The sequence below is a fragment of the Dryobates pubescens genome, chromosome 14 (genome assembly GCF_014839835.1).
Source record: "Dryobates pubescens isolate bDryPub1 chromosome 14, bDryPub1.pri, whole genome shotgun sequence".
NCBI classification, from domain to species: Eukaryota; Metazoa; Chordata; class Aves; order Piciformes; family Picidae; genus Dryobates; species Dryobates pubescens.
In genome coordinates, this window is record NC_071625.1 from 8154332 (window position 1) to 8178741 (window position 24410).

Genomic DNA, 24410 nt, shown 5'->3' on the forward strand with positions numbered 1-24410 from the left:
TTGTCTCTGGAGCAGGTACCTCTGCAGGCTTCAAGATCTCTTCAGATACTGTCTTGCAGCCAATACCTGCAGTAACAACGAGGTGACAATTGATCTGTTCTAGCAGGGAGGCATATCCTGTACTTGTCTCTCCAGCCACACTGATGGGCTGCGCAGTGTGGCCCATCCACGCTTCTGGCTGCAGCAGTGATAGCCCAGGTCGGTAACTTTATTCAGACTGCAACTGAGGTGTCTCCAGGGGCTTGAAGCCACCTTGTGCACTGTAAAGGTGTGAGAAGAGTGCTGCTTTTTTTTGGTTTTGAGTGGCTGGTCTGGCCACAGGCAGTTCCCTGTAAATGCCAAGAAGGTGTAAGTACTGCCTCGGTAAATCAGGAGTCAGGAACTGGGATTCCTGATTGTCAGCAGGGACGAACAGATCATCATATGCAGTGGTTATTCCTACAATAGCTACTCCCAGCTGTTGTAGCCTGCTAGCACTGACTGGTCTTACACTGAATGGTTCTTTGGGGTTGGGAAAAAGTCTGTGAGGGAATAGCTTTATCTTCACTCTCTTTTTCTGTGTTGAGAGAGTGATGGTAGAAAGCACCCAGCTCTTCCAGCATTCCCCATCCAAGAGCTTGTTCTGCCTAATCCAGTCAGTACAACTCCTGCCTGAGCTGTTGTGCAGGGCAGCCTCTCTGCTGAGTTACAGGAGGGAAGGCAGCAGAGCAGATGAGGTAGCTGCTTACCTTGGCCTGCATGGTTAGTAGAGCTTGTTTCTGCTGTAGCCATGTCACAGCCTCTGGCTGCTTTAACCGGAATCTGGCATCGAAGCTTTCACCTCGTTCACATGAACTTTGCAGTGTTTCTGTTGGGTGCCACAGCCACATGTCAGAAATGCAGAAGGCTGTTACATTTTCTCCTCTTCCCTGGGTTCAGAAAGTAGCAGAGCATTTTAGGCTTTGGCACTTGCGTTATTGTGAGCCTGCAGGTAGCCTGCACCAGAAGCCAATGTAGGTCTGCGGTCTAAAAGGAACTGCTCTTTAATTAGCTGGAGGGTCTGTTCCTGCTCCTGCTGACTGCAGTGGAAAGGGGAAGTTAAAACTTCAGAAGTGGTACACTTTCTTCTTGTATCCCCAGGGATGACGTTGCCTGAGCTTTGCTTCAATGTGCTGCAGAGCTCCTTCACTTCTGCGGCTCCGAGGGGAGGGTGGGGTGATGTCTCTGCCTTCAAAGAGCACTCAGGGTGCGGGGGAGAGATTAGCTTCCACTTGATTGTGCTCCTCTGTGTGCAGGCTGCAGTGAAGAGCCCAGGCGAGGGGGTGGGTGTGGGAGGGAACGGTTGCTCAGCTGTACAGGTGATCTGCACTGCTGGTTAGCTTGATGTTTCCAGTGAAAGAGGCTGGCCTTGGACGTAGAAAACCACACAAACAAACCACAAACTAAACCAGGAATGTAGTGAAGCATTGTAGAACTGAGCCAAGTGCCTCTTTTAGGTACGGACTTCTGCTTCCCAGGGCTCAATCTGATGCCCAGCAAGGAATCAGGTGGCTTACATAAGTTGCTCTTTATGGTCTACGTGTCCCAGTAGAAATGCTGTTGGTGAGGACAGAGCATTCCGGTGTTACCGGTTCCTGGCGTAACGGGCTGCTCCAGCTGACGCTGCCTGACGCACCCAGGACAGGGGGGGCAGTGCACCAAGCAGCAGCCTAAACCCTCTCATGCTTTTAGCCTTGTGGGCAAAAATAATGCCTACTAGCATGCTGACTAAAACACAGGTGATGTTCATAGCAGGGTGGGTTGGAACTAGATGATCCTTGAGGTCCCTTCCAACCCTAACAATGTTATGAGTCTCATTTACAGCATAGCCTTCAGAGATCAGTGCTGCTTCCTCCTGTTCTGTGGAGCCCATGCTACAATGTGAGACTTGGGCAGCAGAGACTGGCTTCTGGCTACTGGTTATGACTCTGGTGGAAGCAGCTGGGGAAATAGTTACGCACGCAGAATTTTCCATTAATCAGAGGAAAAACTCCTACACAGATGGTCTATAGGATAGATTATGGCTGGTAATCCTTTTGTGTCCTAGAAGATTAAGGATATCCTGGTGTAGCTGCAGTCAGCTGACCTTTTTTTTTTATTTAAATGATTGAAAATTCTTGATGCAGTCCTGCAGAGGACCAAGGCTCTTCCAGCAGCCGTGAGCCGTGTGCTGTGAATGTTTGTTAAAGGCACGGTCTGTTTAGATCCAGCCCCGGTTATACATTTACAGGAACTTAAGGCTGTGGCAGCAGCTTACGGGATGGATCAGGAACCACTTGCTAGACAGCTCCATCCAATCTAGCAGTGGTGTAAGAGAGCCAAATTTTGGGGAGGGACAGTAAGTGTCATGTGAAGGAAGCGGAGCGATTCTTAATCCTGCTGCCTGGGTCACCCCAGAGAGCGAAGATGAACGCGGCGGTGGAAGAGGAGGATGGCTGCATGCTCTGAGTTCTCTGGCATGGATCTGTATGAGGATTACAAATCACCCTTTGATTTCAATGCTGGAGTGAACAGAAACTATCTCTACCTGTCGCCTAGCATAACCCTTTCTCCACCGGGATCACCTACGCTGGCCAAGTCTGGTAATTTCTTTCTCCTTCTTTTTCAAAACCTCTGTGTGGAAAGCTTAGTGATTAAGGTCTGTAAAAAGCAAGTTCTTAAATGAAGACTCTGTAAAATGTGGCTGCAACACTGATGTAAGTGAAGGTAAAAGCTGACCTGTTGTTAACTCTGGTAGTTGATGAGCTTCAGTGTGCCCTGTAGGTAGTCTCTCCTGTGCTATGCATTTACCAGCTTTACCTTATTTCTTAATCCAGTAGAAAGGCAGTTTGAAGGCAAATGGAGTGAGCAAAATAATTAGGAGCAAAAGAGCAGATTCTGTAAGACTGGAGTAATTGGCCTAGTTTGACTGACTCTTAGCTTTTTTCCAAGGGGAGGTAGGAATTGCATACCGAGCCTGACTTCAGAGCTCTGTGTGGTCTGACATCTGTTTGCCTCTAGTACTGAAAATAGCACTGATTAACGAAAATGCCCTCTAAAACCTCTACTCTATTCCACTTAGCATTTAAAATGTGCCTGCAAATAGTAACTATACTTGTGCTGCCCTGAGGAAGCCTCTGTTGCATGCTGTGCTGCAGCAGCATCCATCTAGTCCTTAACCCTACGAGTAGGTAGCCTGTTGACCAGAACCCCTGCTCCGGTGTTCCCACCTTTCCTGTCCATTGGGTGCTGCTGGGTGTGATCTTCCAGACTACTTAAAAATGCACAAAGCTAAAGCAGACTAAGCCTGGCTTCAGGTGTGACAAAGGAGTTACAAAGGTGGTGACTTCTTTGTGAATGGGCTTGTGCTTTAAAATCTTAAAGAATGTCTGTGACCTAACCTAGCCCCCTTGGTGAACTGGCTAAGCTAGGGGCCTCTGGGGAACAGTGGTCAGCTTTCACTTCTGCAATGACTGTATCTTCTGCCTCTTCTAAATGAGGGGAAAGTGGTCTTCTGTACCTGGTGGTGATGCATCACCATAAGCACCAACCTTTGCTGGACTTCAATTTCTTTTTTAATTCATTTTGAATGAATTTGTGGTTAGTGTTTGGGACAGTCATGGAATGGTTTGAGTTGGAAGGGATCTGAAAGATCATCCAGTTTCACCTGCCCCTGCCATGGGAAGGGACACTTCCTACTACACCAAGTTGCTCAAGGTTCCCTCCAGCCTGGCTTTCAACACTTCCAGGCTTGGAGCCTCCACAACTGTTCAAGGCAACCTGTTCCAGTGCCTCACCACCCTCATGGGGAAGAATTTTTTCCTCATGTCTAATTTCAGTCTATCTTTTTCCAGTTTGAAGCGTTTAGCCCTCATCCTGTCCCTCCATGCCTGTGTAAAATGTCCCTCTCCAGCTCTTCTGAAGGTTCCCTTCAAATACTGGAAGGCTGCTCTAAAGGCTCACCAGACCCTCCTTTTCTCCAGGCTGAGCAACCCCAACTCTCAGCCTGTCTTTAGCCCTCTGAACATCTTTGTGGCCCTCCTCTGGACCTGCCCTAACAGTTCCATATCCTTCATGTGTTGGGGGCTCTAGAGCTGGGCAGAGAAGCTGAAGAACTTTCTCCTCTCAGTTGAAGAAATTTGTCTCACTTTGGCTTTTTCACTGAGACAAATGGGAAGCACTTCAAATACATCTCTCTTATATATTGCAAAATAAATATCTTCTGTGGCACTGTACATTACTCAGTGCTGCAGTGATCTTACAATCTTGTACCACTTGTTCTCCTGAACTTTAACAAGAGCCATTTTTCTTTAGCTTTGCAGCTGTATAGTGATAGCTAAAGTGCTCATTCTGAGTGTCTGACACAGAACATATCACTCTTAAAGATAAAGCTTTGGGAGGTCTAACCCTCCCCTACCTCAAAGGCTGCCCGTCTGAAATAACCAGGGCTTCCTGAAACTGCTTAAGTAGGGACTTCTGGTCAAAATAGAGACAAACCTGGGTTGAAACCAACCAAAGCAATCCCCAGAGCAGTAAACCTGAGTGTGAAATGAATGACTAATGCTTTGCCTGCTCTAGCAGAATAACGAGGGCTTAAGTGCTGTTTCCCTGAACATGACCTGTGGAGTCCTAATCAGCTAACTTGTTCATGCCTTTATTTGGGTCCCTTAACTAGATCTAATGAAGTGCTGGGATAATATGTTAATCTTATAAATTCAGGCACCTTAAAAACTGACCCTAAACCTTGGGATTTTCCCCCAACACTAGACAAGTCCTTCCAGTTGTTTTCCCCAAAAGAATTTTTACTTGGTTTAAGGAGTTTGAGACGTGAAATGTTCAGCTAGGCTTGGTTACAGCAATCAGTATCAGCAAAAAATACCAAAGAAATGAATTTTAAGTCCTTTGCAACATTAAAGGTTGCAAGAGAGCTAACATAATGAAAGGTAGCATGTTGGAAGCCAATAACAATAGTTGTGCTAGTGAACAGAGAAGACCCCAAGTGGAGAAAAGCTCTTAGTAACAGATTGAGATGAAGTATTTGCATTGTTTGTCTGACTGCAACGTCCCTGGTTTCTTGCCCCACACATCACAGAAATGTCTAAGGTGGGCTGTGCACCTTTCCTACAAAGCTTGCTCAAAGTCAGCATCTGTATTTGGGTTGTGGCCATGCCATTGTGGAGATCTGTGGGTTGTTAGCTGTGTAGATGACTGTCTCGTGGTCAGGCTGCCTAGCACAGCCCTTGCAGGACACAGGGTTCATCTGTGCTATGGAAGTGTTGAAGTGACCTGAGGAATGGGAGCAAAGCGAGCAGAGAGGTGAACAGTAATGGGCTAAGAGGGGAGGTGCCAGCGTAAAGGCTGATGGGAAGATGTTTGTGTGCTTCAGATGGAGCTAAAGGAAAAGTAATAAATGAGAGGTGGCTGGAAGGCAAGGAGAGGAGAAGGCTTGGTTAGGTTTCAAAGGTTGTATGGGGCCTTGATCAGCCTGGTCTAGTAGGAGGTGTCCCTGCCTGTGGCAACTAGATCATCTTTAAGATTCTTTCCAACCCAAACCATTCTGTGATTCCAGGATGTACAGGGTGAGGTATGGGGGACTCTGAGCAGCAGTGATTTCCTGTCTCACTAAAAGATTTAGAAACGGGAAGGTGAGGAGAAGCTATCCCCTTGTTTCCTTGTGTTACCCTCAGTGTAGGCAGCAAGCAGCACAACCTCCCATAAAACAGCAGCTTTCCAAGGGGAAGGTGATTCCCCCAACAGAAGCTATTGCTGCTGGGCACAATCCAGCATGTTTTCCTGCTGCTGGATTCACTTGATCTCTTTATGGTGAGATAATCCAGATGACTCTCCATGAGCATCTTGAACAGCCTTTCAGTGGGATGTGCTGATGCTCTTGGAGTTACCGTGGTCTTTGGTACTTGCAAGCTTTCTGAAATGGCTTTTGCAACAGCAAGCTCTCTAATCCCTGGAGGGCTTGCAGATGGAGAACAAGGACTGGAGATGGAGGCTCAAGTGCTGGGTGTTGGAGTGTCGGGGGGAGATGCAATTTCAGTTAGTTTTCCTTCAGTGGAGACATACATAATGAATAGGAGAAAGGGCAGCTTGACAGAAAGGGCAGTCTTGACTACCTGATATTAAAAGGAAAGATGTTGATGTAGAAGAAAATGATCTGAGACATGAACTGTAATCCTTTTTTTTGGTTGTGTTTTTTGTTTGTTGGGGTTTTTTTGGGGTGCTGTAGTGCTGTGGGTTTGGGCATTGGGCTCCATTTTTTTTCTGCCTTAGATTTCTGCCAGAAAACAGTGTATTGGGTAACCTGTAGGAACTAGATTGTTTGTGTGGAGGGCAGGCAAATCTCTGGGAAAACATGGTACAGAGTTCATAAATCAATGCAGAATGGAGCTCCAGTTGCTTTCTGGATGCTTCTTTCTCAAGTGTGTTCCACGGTAACCTACCATTTACAAGTGCTCTGTGGATGTAGTGGTGTGATGTGTTCTGGGCACAAATACAGGCAGAAAACACTGGTTTGGAAGGAATTTGTGGAAACAAGCTGTATCTGAGTTTAGAAAGTTCATGAAGAGCAAGGCACCTTCTTATCTTATGCTGGACAGCTGCTTAGGAGCATGCTTCATAGCGTACCTATAAGTAATTAACAGATGCACAGAACCTTTTTTACTTGACACCCCCCAGTTGATGGTGATGGAGCTATTTGATACCAAGCCTCACAGTAAAATCAGTGATGGTCTTCTTGCACATTAATGCCTTTTGGGATTCCTATACCAAAATGGCAGTGTGGGGTGCCATCAGAAGCTGCTGGAATGAGGATGGCATTTTATCTGGTGAATTACTGCAGTGACTGGTAAGGGAACATTGTTTAATATGTGCTCCACTTGTCTGAATTGCATATTTATATACATACTCACATACTCTTACTCTCTCCAGTAACAAACAAACAATCCTGCTGGTTTGGTGGAGGTTGTTTTTTTTCTCCTCCCCCCCCCCCCCCCCCCCCCTTTTAAGGTTTTTATTTATTTTCTATTACTTGTAAAACTGTTTAACCTCTGGAACAATTAGTTCTGGGAATTCACAACTGAATGGTTGTCTTTTGTGCAGTCTCTCTGCAAAGTAGGGTGCCTTAAAGCTGGCAATCTGTGTTCTAAGTGTCAGCTAGGAAGATTCAAACTGGGAGATCTTTTGCTGAAAAATCAGTTGCATTGAGGTGCTTAAAGTGATCTTGCTGCAAGCACTGAGGACTCTGGTGCGAGTCTGTCATAGTAATAATGAGAACACTGTTGTTCTTCCTGTCCCTGAAGCTTTTCAGATGAAAACTGAGGGACACCACGGGAGTGTTTGGGATTCACACAGAGGAGTTTGGCAGAGTTTTGGTTTCTGGATTTGGAAGGGAAAGAGGCAGCAGTGTGAGTGGATGTATGTCCTCATCAGTCCCTTCTCAGCGCTCCACTGCTGTCTGAAGGGACAGCCTTTTGTTCCCAAGCTCTTTCTCTGGCTTCTCATCTGTCCTAATGTCCAGGAGCAAAACAGCAGCTTCTCATTCCACATCTGCAGTTTTCTACTCTCAGTGGCCCCAGTTACTAGGGTCAGAGAGGTTGAACTGGGTGTAAGGGAAGAGTTTGTACTTGAGATTGCAACATTTTTCTCCACTGTAGCTGAGTTTGCTGGTTGCTGTGAGACCGCTCCTAGTGTGCTAAGAGGCATTGCTTAATCCAGAGAGCAGGGAGGGAGGGAGCCTCTGCTTTGGTCTTGACTACCTTCAGTGCTTCCAGAGTTCATGTGCTGCATGAACCAGAGAGAGCAGGGTGTGTATGGGGACCACTGGTTGGGACCTAGCATTCTGTGCTGTGGTTTCTGCCAATGCACCCCACTATTTTGTTCTCAATGTGTTTCCAGGCTTCTGTTATTGCAGCAGTTGTACTGAGCTCTAACACAACCTGATGGAACAAACCAGCCAGCGAAAAGCCTCTGGGTTCCTGAGCCATGGTAGTCAGGGAACAGGACTTTATTGTCTTCTCATCAGTTTTCTTTGTGCACTGGCACAAAAGGGCTGTATATTAACATTAGCTGCTCTCTGGCAGACACATGATGACTTTGGTTTATTCATCTCAAGGGCTGCTGAGGAGTGACTCTATACCTGAGGTTGGAGAGGATGCTGCTGCAACAGCTGGTATGGCAGAAACACTCTCAGAAGAAGAACAGGATGAGCTAAGGAAAGAGCTCGCTAAGGTAAATCTCTTGCAAATAGCTCTTAAAGTGGTTTTGAAAATGAAAATCTGGGGTAATGCTTTCTCTGAACAGACAGTTAATGCCTTGTGTATTTATTATGTGTCTCAAGCCAGGTATGGCGCTCCTGTGTGTTGCAGGGAAGGAGAGGGATGGTGGCAAGGAGAAAAGAACAGCCAGTTCTAACTATGGGGTTAAGCTAGAAGTGTTACAGGGCTTAAACCAAGACACACAAATGCCTCACCCTTTTTAGTTTTTCCTCAAATGAGGAGGAGGTAAATAACCTGCCAGAGAGAACGTGGTTGGAAACCAAACCCGAGTGTTGCGTCAGCTGGTGTGTGGAGTAACTAAAGCTGTTGTGTTCATAGTAATGTCCACGGAGATGCTGTGTTGCTAATGTCTAACCATGTCACTATTCTTGGTCGTACAGCAGCTTGTTTACAAGAGCAATTTAAAGTGCCACTCTTCAGAGGACAATCAGATCCATGCATTTCAGAAGTGGTCAGTCAAGCTTTGTTGAGTCACCAGTCTTCTTTCTGGTGGAGCTCTGTGTGATTTTATGACCCCAAAAAAAACTACTGACTTAATCCTAAGGTTGGCAAGCAAAGGCCTGCTGTGAAATAAGCACACTAAATGCAGTCTTTTGGTATTCACAAGTATTATTTCACACCAAGCCAGCCAGCTGAAGGTGGTGAGGGAAATCTGGTCCTGCTAGGGTGCGTCATGCTGGACTTTGGACTGGTATCCACAACAAAGGTGCACTGAAGATAGTGGCATTTCCTCAGAGGAGCTTAAATGAGTGGGCAGGCTGACACTCTAAAGCAAAGTCCAGTATGGATGTGGAAGCATGGTTGGATGTATGCCTGGCCTCAGTACATGTGGCCTTAGTGCCTCTGCCACATCTACGTATCCCACAGCATGGCATCGTAAAACTGCTTTGACATCTCTGCTCGTGACCTGGTCATGCTTCTCTGAGAGGCTTACATGGCCATCTGTGTACAGAAGGAATTACAGACACAGTGCAATTTCTAGTTGCTCAACAGCTGCTGTGTGTTTGTTGTGTGTTTTGTTGTTATTTTGGGTCTTTTTTTTGGTTTGGTTGCTTCTTTGTTTGTTGGCTTTTGACTGCTCAGCCTGTCACCATTCCCACCCCGCCCCAAGGAAGGCATTCCTGAGGGTGAATTTTTCAGTTCAAGCAAGGAGACAAAACTTGTGCACTGGTCAGATGTGCTCTGAGGTACTGGTCATACATTGGTATCTCTACTGACGTGGCAGGAAAACAGAGGCTTGGTGATTGTCCAGGTCAGACTAATCTTCAAGCTTAAGCCTAAGGTTGTCTAAAGGTAATGATTTCTAACTGTAAAGGTTTTAGCTATCAACTTCCTTGTGCATGTTCCAGGAACAGAGATAGCTGCAGGTGGGTTACTTTCTTACTAGCCCTTGTAGCCTCTGTTGGATTTGCCTTTTAGTATTGATGAACAGCTGTGAGGCAGTGTTCAAATGTGCCAGCCCTCCCCTTACTGCTGCCAAGCAGATATTGTAATAACGACACAGTTAAATGGCTAAGTGTATTACTGGTTAATTACCTCTCATCAACTCTGCTGCCACAGGTAGAAGAGGAAATCCAGACGCTCTCACAAGTGCTGGCTGCCAAAGAGAAGCACCTAGCAGAAATCAAGAGGAAGCTGGGGATTAACTCTTTACAGGAGCTAAGGCAGAACATTACCAAAAGCTGGCAAGATGTTACAGCAACCACAGCGTACGTACTGCTTCCTGCTGGCTGTCTCAGCTCTTGGGTGAAGGCTTTGTGGTTCTTGGGTCAGATCTAAACCTTGTCAAATAAGCGTGGATGACACAAAGTGAAGTTGCACTAAACCAGTGGGATAAATCATCAGAGGATTTTTCAAAGAAGGCCACTATCAGCCATCTCATCTCATGCAAAAGAGTCATTGGCCATGCTGTGGGCAGTTCTAATACCCTTCTTGTCTGACAGTTCTGAGGTACCGTTACTGAGGTGCCAGGGTGTCCTAAGTCCAACAGAACAGCTTTTTTTCCCAGCCTGAAAAGTTGTGAACTGAGCTCATGCAGAAAGGGCGCAGAGTCACAGTTCATGCTCTTGCCAAACACAGCTAACTTAAGGTCCAGAGTGAGTTGCCTTCTGCAGTTAATGGCTGCACAAAATGCAGAAGACTGTACCTCAAACATTTTATGGTGGAGTTTATTGACAAAACCACTTGGTCTAAGATTTTAGATGCCAAGCACAAAAAATAGACCTCTGTTCTTTTCCAGTGTGTGTGCATGCTGTGGTTTACTTGGAGTTTTGTTTGTTTGTGTTTGATTGGTTTGGGATTTTTTGTGTGATGGTGGGAGGATTGTTTTGGGTTTTTTTGCTGTGTTTTCAATCCTACAGTAGCAGAGAGCATCTGTTCTGGGGGTGGGGAGTAGGTGTATGCTGATCAGCCTCACCTGATGTCTGAGAAGGCAGAGATGCTGTAGCCAGAGGAGACTGCAGTGGCTCAAAATAAATCTCTTAAGTAGCTTGTCCATTTGACCCTAAAGTTGAAGTATACCTCTGGGTTTGATACAAGTTTACATGCACTGAAAGGTCCCTTTTGTATTCTAGTAAAATAACCACAGGCTTAATTTTGTTTGAACACAGCTACAAGAAAACATCAGAAACCCTTTCTCAGGCTGGCCAGAAGGCTTCTGCAGCTTTTTCATCTGTTGGTTCAGTCATAACTAAGAAGTTTGAAGATGTCAGGTAGGTTTCTTCAGCTTTTCACAAGTAGCTGTGGTTTAGATTTAAGCAGGGGACCACTGAAATAATTTTATGCTGTCAACATACCTAGCACTTCTAAAAGTTACTCTGTCAGGAACCTTCAGCATCTGTTTTAGGAGAGCTGCAAAATGTGCTTGTACTGTCCTCACCGATGCAGCAGAGTTCTGTGGTGCGTAGTCTCCGTGTGCAAGAGAAGCAATGTGTGCTATTAGCCCCACTGCTGCTTCTGTTTTTCTAGTGGGATGGCAGGTGGCTGAGTCTCTGCCTGCTTGTGTGATGCACATAGCATTCTCATTTCTCTGACTTTCTCAGCCTGTGGAATACTGCACTGAAACAGTGACTGTCTTTTAACTGTCTGTGCTTTGGTTTTGTTGTTCTTTTTCTGTCTTGTGTGTGGATTCCTTCTGGTGTGTTTTATTTCCTTGTAAGCTGTCCTACCTCACAGCAGTGGCTTGATTTTATTACTTTTTTTTCCATAGACAATTGGCATTTTTCAGCTCTTCAATATGGGCATGCAAGAAGTATGTTTGGTGGTCACTTTTAGCACTACTGTGAGCTGGATGCAATCCAGCCATATGTTTAGCTTACAATTCTTCGTGTAATTTTTACTACTGGAACACAGAGGGCTACTCTTCTCTGCTTGTAATTTGTTTTGAGTAGTGGATCCAACTTCATTTTCAGCTGTTGGACAAATAAAAAGTCACACATTCAAACAAAATATTGCTGCAGGGTAATAAAATCAGCCTCTGTTTTAAAGTGCTGCCATTAGCCTCTTTCTTGCTTTCTGAAGTCTAGTGAGAAAACTCTTTGAGGTGCAGCTACAGTTACATATTTTTCTTCAGATTTATCAGAACTTCCTTTCTCTTTTTACTGCTTACTCTGGCATTGTGCAGACTACAGGCTTTTGCATATTCCTTTAGGTAAGGTGGGAACAAGAACTGTTTCTGAAACTAAGCATGTAGTCAGACTGTCTCCATTAAAACCTTTAAATAAGTTTTGTCTGCAGAAGGTAATTTCTTTGGTTTCTTCTCCAGTATTAATGTAAAACGGAAGCTCTTCTAATGCTAGGGGAGATGTATCTTCATGTTCATCTGGTAATCATCCCAGAACATGAGAACTGGAGTATCAGTAATAATAATTAGCAGTTAGTTTCTTTTCCTTGTAAGAAAGCAATCTGTTAAAATGATTCTGTAAGTGCTTGTGACAGAATATGGCAATGGCATGCAGAAGTCCTTCTCTTTGTCTGTACAGTGTTTGTGCCTTGACAGAGTAGAAACTTCTCCCTTTTTTGTGTCTGTTGCAATGGCTGTTTAGCATTTTGACCCAAAACAAATCACTAGAGTCTGAATGTAAAGTTCATAGTTTGTCCAGTGAAGCAGTCCTTATCTTTGGGTTGATTACTTGAGCACCTCTAGACACTGAGTATTTTGGTTGCCTTGTCTGTGTTGCCCTTTACCTGCCCAGTTGAAGTAAACAGCTAAAGTTTCAGTGTAGTAAAGTTTCTATATATTGCCTCTCACCCTATCTATGCACACCTGAGAGTCTGGCTTCCTCTTCTCTGTGCTCTCCCACTCAGAAGCTAACTAAAGCCATGGGATTTCTATAAAGATGCAGGGATCTGGTTCCCAAAATGCTAACTGTAAGCCACAGCCCCAGGGCATTGCCTGGGGAGGGGATGGGCAGTGGCAGAGGATGCTATCACAGCTCAGGCTCTGAAGGGAGCTGTTTACTCAGGTGCAAGAACAGCAGCCTATTTGAAATACCTCCTCTTCAGCATCAGTACAACAAGGGGCACCTGGAGGATGTCTCTGTACCTTTTGGAGTCTGGCTGTTCCATTAACAGGGTTCACCTTTCTTCCTTAAGGTATGGTGTCCCTCTACTAGTATTAGACAAAGACAAGCACAGACTTACAGCTCTCTTGTGGCTTCAGGAATTTAACACCTCAAGAGAGTCCTAATTGCTAGGTAGGCACTGAGTACTCTGTCAGGTGCTGGGTCACCGGGAGGGAGTGTAACAGGGCCAGATGAGTCCACACTGTTGGTGTGCTTCCTGGGGAGAATCATGCCAATGAAAGGTCAAGGGTTTGTTATAAATTCAGGAGCAGCTGGGTTTAAAAGCAAACCAAGCAAAACTGGGAAGAATCAATACTGTTCAAGATCTTAGCTGCACATAAATGGGAGATTAAAAACCTTGGAGCTCTCTTCTTTCATGAAGACCAAGTTCATCTGGGATTCAACCAGTGAATCTGTGTCCCAGGGTTATGTGGGTACTCAGGTGGTCTTTACTTTTAAGAGTGCAGGAGTCTGAGCTTTAGACAGTTTTAGAGCCCAGGTTCTTTGTTGAGAATGAGAACTGATGGCCCTGATACTGACTGGAACAAATGCTGACTATGCAGGTGTGTACTGAGCAACCTGGAGGGTGTCCCTGCCCGTAGAGGTTGTGGTCTGGAACTTGATGATCTTTAAGATCCTTTCCAGCCCAAACCATTCTATAATTCTATGATTATTATTCTTAAACTCTGACATGACTTCTTCATCATGGCTTCACTTTTCTCAGTTGTAATGGTGTGATTTCTTTTGTGTTGAGCTGTTCCCACATGTTCCATACAGCAAATATCACATGCAGGTCTTCATTCTTGCACTACAAAGTGCTTTTGGAGGGAGTTGCGAAAGAGAGTAAGGCAGCTCCTGAGGCTGTGAACTTGGAAAGCACTGAAACAGAGGAAGAGAAAGGACTGGTAGTGCAAAGTCAGTGCATCATAGCTTCCTTTTTGTTTGTTCCCTCTGCTTTTTTTATTAAGCTAACAATGTACTCTGCTCCTACTTGGGTTTCTCTTATTGCCTTTACTCTCCCTTACAAGAGCTTCGGATGAGCTCACCTGTCCTCATGTGGGCAACATCAGCATTAGTACCCAGATACAGCACTGTGCAAATTTCCTGAGCAATCATGACTTTGCACTTGGCTCCTCCTGCACTGCATCCATATTATGGAGCAGAAGTCCTCATCGTTGCCCTGTTTCAAGATTGCACAATGACTTTCTTCACTTGCTTTGGAAATCTGATATGGTCATGGACTCCTAAATAGCGTCATTTATCAGCTGGAAACCCATTAACAAAAGCATCTAACTTGTGCTAATGCACTCTTCAGCTTGTGTTTCCCAGGCAGGCACCTCTGGTGTGCCTCCCTGGGCCTTTTGAAAATGTGAGGCAATGCAGTAGCTATAAATATAATCATGTAAGGGATAAGAAAGCTTCTAATGCAGCACAAAGTACACGGCAGGCTGGAGAAAACTTACTGTGCCTTTTTGGGGTTTAGTCTTTTATTTTTGAAGCTAGAGATTTGCTTGTGAGCATTGCAGAAAGGGCTTCTCTTCTTCAAACCACCCAGCATGGTGGCCTAGTTAAGGGAGTGCTTTGATGTGGCATTCTGTCATTTTGAAGAGAGACACGAGTCCTTTCCTTTGTAAAGCTTTTCAAGGCTTAATTGTGCTTCTTTGTACTACTTGAAGAACAGGTGGTTTGACATTAAAAGATCAACTGCCTTCCTCTGATCCAGTTTTCTTGCAAACCAGATAATTCTGTGATAAAACTACCTGCTACCTGTGGTGACATTTTGCAAAGTGAATACTGAGTGTATGTAAGTGTATTGTACAACAGCAAGTAAATCCTTTGTGGATCTACAAATAGATCTTCCACTAAATGATCTCTCTGAGATGAAACTAAATGTTTCCAGACGCCTCTTAAAAGACCTGCACTAGGTTGTTGCTTTTCAGCATGAGCAGTTCTACAGATTGTAAATCTATATTGGGGGGGAAAAAGGTAAACTGCACACTCTTCAGCCTTGAGTTTCTTGCAAGGAGGCACTTTTTGTGGGTTAGGCACAACTGAACAAAGGGAACTCGTTAGTGTCACGCTAGTTGTGTACAAAAGCTTGGCACATGGCAAGACCAAAACTTGTAGTAATCCACATTACAGCAAGGAATGTAAATTGTACTCTGGAAGACAGTCAGCTCCTCTGTGCTCTGGAAAAGCTTGTGGAAACCAAACCACCTGTGAAGGTGAAACACAGCAGAAATGAGGCTGGGGAAAGGGATGAAACAGGGGCACGTATTCCTGACACGTGTCAGGACAGCATCTGGCCTTTGCCCAGCTGATTCCAACCTTAAACTGTGCTTCTGCTGTGAGGGATCCCAGCCTTAAGGAGCACCACACACTTTTTGTAGCTAATGTTTTTCCTATCACTATATTCTACTGGTGAGCCTCCTGAGGTAATTCTTTCAAACTTATTCTGCAATATACACAAAATCTTTTTGCTTCTCTGAATGTGTCTCCTGTTGTGCTGAAATACCAACTGCAGTTTTGGAGGGGAATCAAATGTGGGAGATTCCCACCAGCAACTGCCTGGACTTGATGATCTCCAGAGGTCCCTTCCAACCCCTACCATTCTGTGATTCCTCTTGAAAGACATCAGGAACCCAGCTAAAATCTGACATCCCAAATACAGTTATAAAAAACTCTGAACATCAGTTTTTCTAATTTGCTGTTGTGGTATTTGACAAGAAACAGCTAAAAGTCATCAAGAATAAAGGATATTTTAGAATATGGAACTAAATCAGATTCCAAATGGTTTTGGAAGTTATTTATGAGCTCCTTCATCTATATCTAGTTGGAAACTCCTTAATCTATATCCAGTCACCTTCTAGGAGTAGCTGTGGTGTCACTAACCAAGCAGTAACTGCATAGCAATACTGGCAGGTCACAGAAGAGAATTGAGCCTAGGGCTTTCTCTCCATCCACAGCATAAACCTGATTGTGACTGGAGATGGCTGTATTTTGTATTGATGAGTATGGAAATACTACACAGAACTGAAATGGAAGGCTTCTGAATGTTGGAATAATTCTTTCAGTGGGCAGGTTTTTGGATTGGTAACTCCTGGATGTTCAATTTCTACTTGATACCCTGAAATCTGTCAATGCAGCATGATTCACTGCCTGAGAAGCTTAGTGAGTAGACAGACTGTTGCAGCTAAGCACTCTGTACTAACAGGCATGGCACTTGGATATTACTGAGACAGTAAAAAAGCTGTTGCAGCTTTGGCTCTGACGTACTTGTGTGTGTGCATGGCTAAGCAATGTAGAAAAGCAAAACCAAGCAGTTACTACCCAAGACTGTTTTGCTGTTTACCAAAGAAGACATCTCTTAGCCAGTTCCTTCTGTCTGCCACTTAAACTAACTTCTCCTTTTCTTTTCTCTTAATGCTGCCATTTAGTATACGCTCCTTACAACATTCCATTAGCATGCCTATTATGAGGTAAGGTATGCATAATCCAGCTGCTGGGTTGATTTTTCATGGGTGGAATCGACTCAAACTCAGTTTAGGTCAACTAATGTGGGTTTAAAACGAAACCAAAAAGCCCACCCAGCTTTCTAGTGGATTTCCTGTACTAACACGTGGGATAAAATGTTCTTTCTGCTTGATGGTGGTGGTGGTGGTTGTGCATTGGGAGTGTGACCACTGCCCTGGTGGTGGGAGAACTATAACGGCCTTTCCCTGCCTGCTGGAAATGTCATGCTACTAAATGACCCCAAGTTTAAAAGGCAATAAATAGCTTGGCATCTGGTTTAGAGCAATGAAAGTGAGTAACAAATACGGTGGTTTCATGAGGAGTCTGTTGCTGACTGGGAGTGCTTGTCTTTTCTCTCCTTGCTTGGCACTGTGTCACTCCATCTTCTGAGATGACTAAGATAGAGACATATATACCTATCTATATATAGCTAGATATAGACATGTCACTGTGTGCTTTCCCAGATGAAAGAGTGCTGCTAGGTGTGGGAGACCTACACAAACACCAGACAAGGGGGGGAAGGGAAGCTTAAGACCTCTTTTGAAAAATCCCTCCTCTCTTTTATATAATAATTTATTTTGAAGTCTGCCACAAATCCTTAGTCCCATCTTGCTGAAGGCAAGCATTTTCCAACCTGCATAAAGGCTGAGAAGGTGTACAAGTTACTGCACAGATTTGCAAATGGCAGTGACAGCTAGTTGGAGCATTAAGCCACTTTTCTGACCTTAGATAATACACCAGTCCTCAGCACTGAAAATCCCAAGCTGTCCTGCTTGTCCTAGGCAAAACCTAGCAGTTGAAGTCATACATTGAGTACTGTCTCCAGTTTTGGGGCTCTCAGTACATGAAAGACCTTCAGGTGGTGGAGTGGGTCCGGAGAAGGGTGACAAAGCTGGTGAAGAGTCTGGAGAATGGCTGGTGAGGAGCAGCTGAGGGAACTGGGATTGTTCAGTCTAAAGAAGAGGAGGCTGAGGGGAGACCTCATTGCTCTCTACAACTCCCTGAAAGGAGGTTGGAGAGAGATGGGTATTGGTCTCTTTTCCCTAGTAACAAGTGATAGGACAAGAGGAAATGGCTTCAAGTTGCACCACGAGAGATTTAGATTGGCTACTAAAAGAAACTTCTTCCCTGAAGGGGCTGTCAAGTCCTGGAGCAGGGTTCTCAGGCAGGTGGTTGAGTCCCCATCCTTGGAGGTGTTGAAAAGAGGCCGAGGTGGTGCTGAGGGACATGGTTTAGCACCAGCCCCAGCAGAGTTAGGGAGTGGTTGGACTTCATCTTAGAACTGTTTTTGTTGGAAAAGACCTTTGAGATTTATAATCATAGCTGTTTCCAGCTCTCAAAAGGCAAAATGCCCCTGCCAACCATGTTCTGTTAGCACAGAGCCTACGAAAGTAAGCTAGTTTTCCTATGATCAGTGAAAACCCTCTGGTGACAAGCTGTCTGCAGCTATAACATACTAGGCTAACCAGAAGTGATGACTAAGCTTTTATGAACAAATCCTTTAAGTCAAGAAACCCTTTTGAAATCACTGGGACTAATAAGCTAAACCTAAAATACTTGCTAGTTCTCCCTTCCATGTTGTGATGAAAGATCCTTTTGCTGAGCCTGGCAATGCTTAGATGCCAGAGAAACAAACAAACTGCAACTTGAGTGTGTTTTCGTAACACCTGGGGACATACCCAGATCTGAACTATTCTTAGGCTACCCTTAAAACAAGGAGAGAGCCTCAAACAAACAGAATTCATGTTGATGCTGGAAAAAGCAACTATCTGCTTGTTTTCTGATGTTTTAGACCCACCAGATCTGAGTTTAATTCTGTGGTTCCTTTGTTTATTTTCCTAGAAATTCTCCTACTTTCAAATCCTTTGAGGAAAAGGTTGAAAACCTAAAGGTAAGCATTACTAAACTGTGGTGATTGTGGAGCTGTGGATGTGGACTAAAAGTGCAGTGGCCTTAAGGGTAGCCTGTTCATTAGTGATTGGTAAGCTACTGAAGGTGCATAGATAAGGTCTTTTGAAGTACTGTGGAAATTGTTTCTCTGCTTCATGATTTGAGAAGACAGACACAGGCTTCCTGCACCTCTTCGAGGAGGATGCCTTTAATTAGAAGGACTAACAGCTAGCTAACCTGCACAAGCAGTGAGTATAATATAGTGTTTTGTATACTGTTTCATATAACTAGTATTGTGTACCCAACATGGTCTAGGCTTTTATTTCCATGCCTCCCTAAAGATTAGCAGGCAACGCAGGAAAAGAGTTTGGGATATTTCTCTCATTTCTGGCATAAAATATGCAAAGCTTTTTTTACTTTAAATGAAAATGTACTCACAAAAGCCTCAAGTGCCAGAAACAACCTTTAATAGATTCTCCAGATAAAAAAAAAAAACTTTAAAAATCAGTAATACATGTAGCTGGAACCACATTTGACAGGCCTCGTGGGCACCTTGGGTTGGATGAGAAGTGACAACACAGGGAACTAAGTTCCCTGGCAAAGTAATTGGCCATCCCCTCCTGCCATCCCACAGGAAACATGCTGTAGAAGGAAGTGGAAAGACAAATGTGTTACCAGGAAAAAGTAAAATAGTTGCTGTGCCCCAGTAAAGATCTCAGGAAGTGCTGTTGAGCCTGAAAACTGTGCAAGGCTCTTTCTTGAGCTATAGAGAAGTGAGTTTCAGCTCTGAGCCTTCAAAGCCTATATGGCTTGCAAGGCTGTATACCTCTGCCTGGTTTTGACTGAGGGTATGTCAGCCTTCAGACTCCCTGGCGTCAGGGCTGCTTTGTGTATCTCAAAGTCCAAGGGAGACTGCTGTGTTAATCTGATCATGGTGATTGTTTTCCTCATGATACTCAAAAGACTTTAGATGCTTGTCAGTCCTGGAAAAACTGCTCTGCTGAAGAAAGTCACTCAGATTCTTCTTGAAGAAGTACTGGTTGTATACAGTTCAGTGTGTTTGACATGCCCAAGTAACTACAATTTTATGCTGAGGCTCTCTTTGTGTTTCAGTCTAGAGTTGGAGGAGGCAAACCTGCTGGGGGAGACTTTGGAGAAGTTCTCAACTCTGCTGCCAATGCCAGTGCCACAGAAACAATTCCAGAACAGACACAGGAGGAGACCCAGTGAGACTCCTGCCTCTCTCCTGCTCCCCACTGCCAGATGCTGCAAGCAAAGACAAAGCACAGTTGTAACGTTCCTTGCGCTCTTTCCACCAGATGTGCTTTTATTGAGCACGTAGATATTTTACCAGGTTAACTGATACCAAGCTGGTTTGTGGGTTCAAAACATTTTTGAAACTAAAATCCATGGTTTGGGGTTTTGTGTGGGAAGCAGAATTTTTATGCCTTTCAAGCATTTAAAGGACTTACCTGTAATTTGAAGGCAACCTTTAAAATATAGCAGTGAAAAACCCTCTTTTGAGAAGTTAATTATACTGTACATACACTGTGGACACATAATTTCTTTGGAATCTGTAACTTCTGCTCAACTTAATCATTATGAATCTACTGCTGCTGCCAAACTGAAGCTTGTTACTCTGCTCCCTTGTGATAATTTCAGTTAAGTGTTTCCTGCACAGGACACTGGACTAGGAGGATCACTCCGAACTCAGGAAAGGACTTCTGCTTCAGCAGGCTTTAAAGAAGCTGTCCATAGGAGGGTTACACATGAGAAGAGACATAATGTTCCCTGTCTAACAGATGTGGATAGGGTAATGCATAACATCTAAAACTCCCTGATTTGTCTGTGGATTATCTGCCTAGGAAACTTCTGACCATTGCAGACAGAAGCAAGATGCCTAGTAGTGCTGGTTTGGGTCAGTTAAAAATGACATTTTCAGTTGTTTAACGTACCTGGTGTTTAGGTGGTGCATTCATCAGAATTTTTGACCTTGTGAATAGAGTCACCTTAACCTGCACATGGTGGTGTCACGTCTGCACTAATGACCCATGGAGTGTAAGCATAAACCTGAGCACAGAAATGGGGCTTTTTGGGGCATCAGGAGGATTGCTCTCAAATGCTAATGTCGTTTCCCTTGTAGGCTGACCATCAAAAACATCTCCTGCACTGTCTTTTGTTACTTTGTGTTAAAGGCCTGTGCCACTAGCACCCCTATTCCTGTCTGAGATCCCAGAAATCTGTTTTGAGAGGTGCACAGTGTCATACCGCAGCATAGCTCTCCTACAAGATCTCTTCCACGTGTTGCTTTATCTGACGTGTTCTTCAGGTTTCTTGTATTTTGTGTGCTGCTGGCACATGGTGTTGGTACAGTTAAAACTTTTTGACAAGTGTTTTATCACCATGCTTAGAACTGGAAATGAGTTTTGAAACGTTTGTGTGAAGTCCATGAAGCTTCTACTACCACAGAGGTTTGGAGCGGTGCGTGGGGGGAAAGCTGGCTCCTGACAACCCTGTTAGCATGTCAGATGTAGTATATATATATATGCTTAATTACATGTGAGAAGCCTAATAAAAATCTGTGAGAGGAATGTTTGTCCTGTGAATACAGAGCATTATATAAATAAGAACTTTTTATGTCTAATTGAAACAGTCCTTTAAGCTTGATTTCCAAGTAGTGCTGATGTGTATGATTGTACTAGGGCGAATCTGTGTGGATGGAGCCCAGGTCTAGGTTGACTTCTTGTGGCTTATGAGAAATTAACCTGCCCTGATTGTGTTGGGAATTGAAGAAAATGGGTTGAGATGTACCTCCAGTCTCTTGACAGATACAAAAGAATGGAGAATTAAATGACACAGTGGGAGTGGAGCTCTTCCTTTCTAGGGTCAGTACCATGCCGGTCAGGTCCTTCTGGAACATGATCCATGTCATATGGCTTTGGTGTGGGTTTTTTTGTTGTTGTTGTGGGGTGTTTGGTTTTTTGTGTGTGTGGTTTTTGTTTGCTTCTTTTTTTTCTAACTATGAACAGAATTGTCTTCTACTCCAGTTGGCCTTTCTGACTTATGCAAGACCGGGGGAGGTTGTTGGTTTTTTGGGGGGTTGTTTTTCAGTTGTGTTGTGGTTGGTTTGTTTGTTTTTAAGGCCAGGTAGCTGCATCCCTGGGTTTGTAACATCTCATATTTAGCTTTGCAGCAGCATCTCTGCACCCTCCCCTTGAGGGCAGGCTGCCTTCGGGCGGCTGTGGCAATGTCAGCTCTCCCCTCAGGGGTGTGCGGCTGGCATCTCTGTCCCGTTCCCCAGAGCAGGGCTGCTGCCGGCTCTCCTCAGGCTGCGGGCCGCCGAGCCCTCTCCTTCCGCTCACCCGCCAGCCCTTCGGAGGTACACGGCGGTTACGAGCCGCCCTGTGCGTCGGAGCGGGCGGCCGGGTTCCGCCTACCCTCGCAAGCCGCCTGGGGCTCGCCCCGTGGGGCTGCAGGAGGCTGCCGCCCCGCCGCCACCTCCCGCCCTCATCCAAGATGGTGTCGGTCGCGCCTCAGCCGCGGCCGCTGCGCCTGCTCCCGCCCTGTGACCCGGGCTGCGAGTCAGAGTTCGCGCTCCGCCCCGCACGCAGACAGCGATGGCGGCGCCGAGCTGGGGCCTTGCCGCCGCCCGGGCACGGCTGCGGCCGTGGCGGCTGCTCGCGGTGAGGAGGTGCAGCGGTGCCCCGCCGGCGGGAGCCCCGGAGGCTGGGCCCGTGCCGCAACGGGCGGCGGAGCGTCCGGGCACAAGTACGGCGGCCCCAGGCTCCCGGCAGGTGAGTCCGCGGCGGGGCGGCCGCCCGTGCATTGCTGTATTCCCGCTATAGAAAGCGTACGGGCAGCTTCGGCCGCGGGGAAGGCAAGGTACAGCTCTGTGGGCAAAACTGTGCTGACTTTTGGAGGAGGGCAGGGAGGGTGTGGGAAACGTTTAGTTAACAATATCGTGGTAAGTCAAAGAGTTGTTAGGCCGGTACTTGAGAGAGCTGTACACACGTGAAGGCTGGTGCGGGTGAAACGCCTGCGGAAATGCACGGGTGTGAAGGTGTCACAAGAAACAGCGGCGTGCGCTTGAGAGAACGGTGTGGGTTAACGTGGAAAAGATGTGAACAAGCCCTGTGAGGAGCAGCTGAGGGGGACTGGGGGATTGGAAAAAGGGAGGCTGAGGAGAGACCTTCAAACGCTGCAAACTACCTGAAAGGAGCGAGGTGGGTGTTGGATTCTTCTCCTTAGCAGCAAGTGATAGGAGCAGAGTGGCCTCAAATAGCCCCAGGGGAGGTTTATGTTGATTAGGTTTATGTTGATTACCAGCCATTTTTAATTAATTTTTTTTTTTTTTACTGAAAGGGCTAGAAAGCCCTGAAACAGGCTCCCCAGGCCAGTGGTACAGTCCCCATCCCTGGAGGGGTTTCAGACATGAGTAGGTGTGCTGAGTGCCATAATTTAGTGGGAGTCGTCGGCGTTACGTTAATGGTTGGACTCAGTGATCTTAAAGGTCTTTTCCAATACAAATGATTCTATGATGTTATTCTTGGGAGTAAAATTGAGGATTGTGAGGTTTTTGTCAAAGCCTGCACTCTAGTGAGTGCACAGATGATTTGTCAAGAGCAGACCCCGCTTCCAAGCAACAGGAAGGCAACAGCCTTGTACCTTATGTATCCTGTGTTGTCCTGTTACTCCACCCTGAAAGCAAACACAGAGAGGCAGATAATGAGCAGCACACACATCACAGACCCAAATAACGTCTCTGGGCTCTTACAGGGTGCGTGCACACCAAAAGCCATGCAGCACTTTGTACCTATTTGCCAGCAGAGACAAGGAACACAGGCTTTCCTCTGGTGGTGCTTTCAATAAAGGAGGAGCAACACCATGTCTCTGCTGCTTCAAAGAGCAGATCTTGCAGATGCATGGCACCATGGAAACAGACTGCAGCTAGAGCCACCACACTCACCCTTAAGGACAGCGCGTTGCTCCCCTTATGGAGTTTCTCTAAAGGTCATCTAAGGGCTTGAATTCTTGCAGCAGCATCCGATCATCCTCCCCTAAGCATTACCCAGCTTTACACCACACTACATCAGGGTTGCTCTCAGCTGTGGAAAATTTATTTACCAAATAACACACTTCCTAGGATTCAACAATCAGTTAAAAGCAGTGAAAAGTTGACTTTAAGAGAACTACACAGAACCAACAGATTACACTGCAAGTCAGACCCCTTTCATCTTCCACTGCTAACTTCTTCTCACCAAAACCCACCTCTGCATGCTCTTAACACACCAAACAGTGAATAATCATCAATCATGCTTGGGCTCAGAGAGTGCTTTCTAACTGGGCTAAGAACAGCGTAAGAGTAGACTCATGGCAATCCTCACCTCATTGCTTTGCTTTTAAAGTCACTGTGTCACTGCAAAGCAAGCTACTGGTTTTCCCTCTTGTTCCACTGGGGAAATAATTCAGCAGAGCACAGAGAAATCCAGAGCTGTTGTCCAGCTCCTCATTTTCCATTCTTGGTCTGATTTCTTTATTGCATGACCGCTCTCCATCATTTTTCAGCAGTCCTGACTCACTGGAGAGGTCCCAGAAGACTGGAAGCTGGCCAACGTGGTGCCCATCCACAAGAAGGGCCGGTTGGATGAGCCAGGGAATTATAGGCCTGTCAGCCTGACCTCAGTGCCAGGCAAGATTATGGAACAGGTCTGATCTTTTTTGGGGAGAGAGATGTTTGAGGACATTTAAGTTGTGAATTTGGAACTGAACAAAAAAAAAAGGACACGTTTAAAGTTCTCCTCTGTGGAGCTGCTTAAAGAGATCTTGTAGAAATTAGGACATGCTCTAGGTGTTAGTTGTATTTGCACACTGAAGCTGCTTGCCTCATGAAATAGGAAGCCTGTGCCGTTTGGGAAGGATGTGATGAGTTTTCCTGCTGCGGGTGGAGAAGTGGTTGTTGAGCTACTTTCTTAGCTGGGTTACCAGTGTTTGAAGAAAATGTATGAAGGAAGGAAGTAATTCAGAGTACATATTATCTTTTTCTGTACTGTGAATTATAAGTAGTCTACAGATGGTTTTAAAATGAGTGATGCAGTTTGTCCAATATATTTTGAGGGAGAAATGGGCTGTCACTGTGTTAGCTTTGCTGCCGCTTTGTGGAATG

At 45.4% G+C, this 24410-nt stretch overlaps 1 protein-coding gene across 5 annotated transcripts in view; it reads left to right on the forward strand.

The window, feature by feature from the left end:
* The window catches only part of TPD52 (tumor protein D52), a 102568-nt gene that overhangs the window by 17815 nt on the left and 60343 nt on the right, over positions 1-24410 (forward strand). Inside the window, exons 1-8 of one of the 5 annotated variants that reach the window (XM_054167169.1) lie at positions 2130-2600; positions 8120-8235; positions 9843-9991; positions 10892-10993; positions 11905-11931; positions 16282-16323; positions 18200-18248; positions 19361-21011. In XM_054167169.1, coding sequence (XP_054023144.1) covers positions 2450-2600; positions 8120-8235; positions 9843-9991; positions 10892-10993; positions 11905-11931; positions 16282-16323; positions 18200-18248; positions 19361-19477 — 753 coding nt within the window. In that variant the 5' untranslated portion in view covers positions 2130-2449 and the 3' untranslated portion in view covers positions 19478-21011. Of the gene's footprint in view, positions 1-2128; positions 2601-8119; positions 8236-9842; positions 9992-10891; positions 10994-11904; positions 11932-16281; positions 16324-18199; positions 18249-19360; positions 21014-24410 lie in introns of those variants that run through there. The other 4 variants (XM_054167171.1, XM_054167170.1, XM_009905762.2 and 1 more) reach the window with 4 other exon arrangements.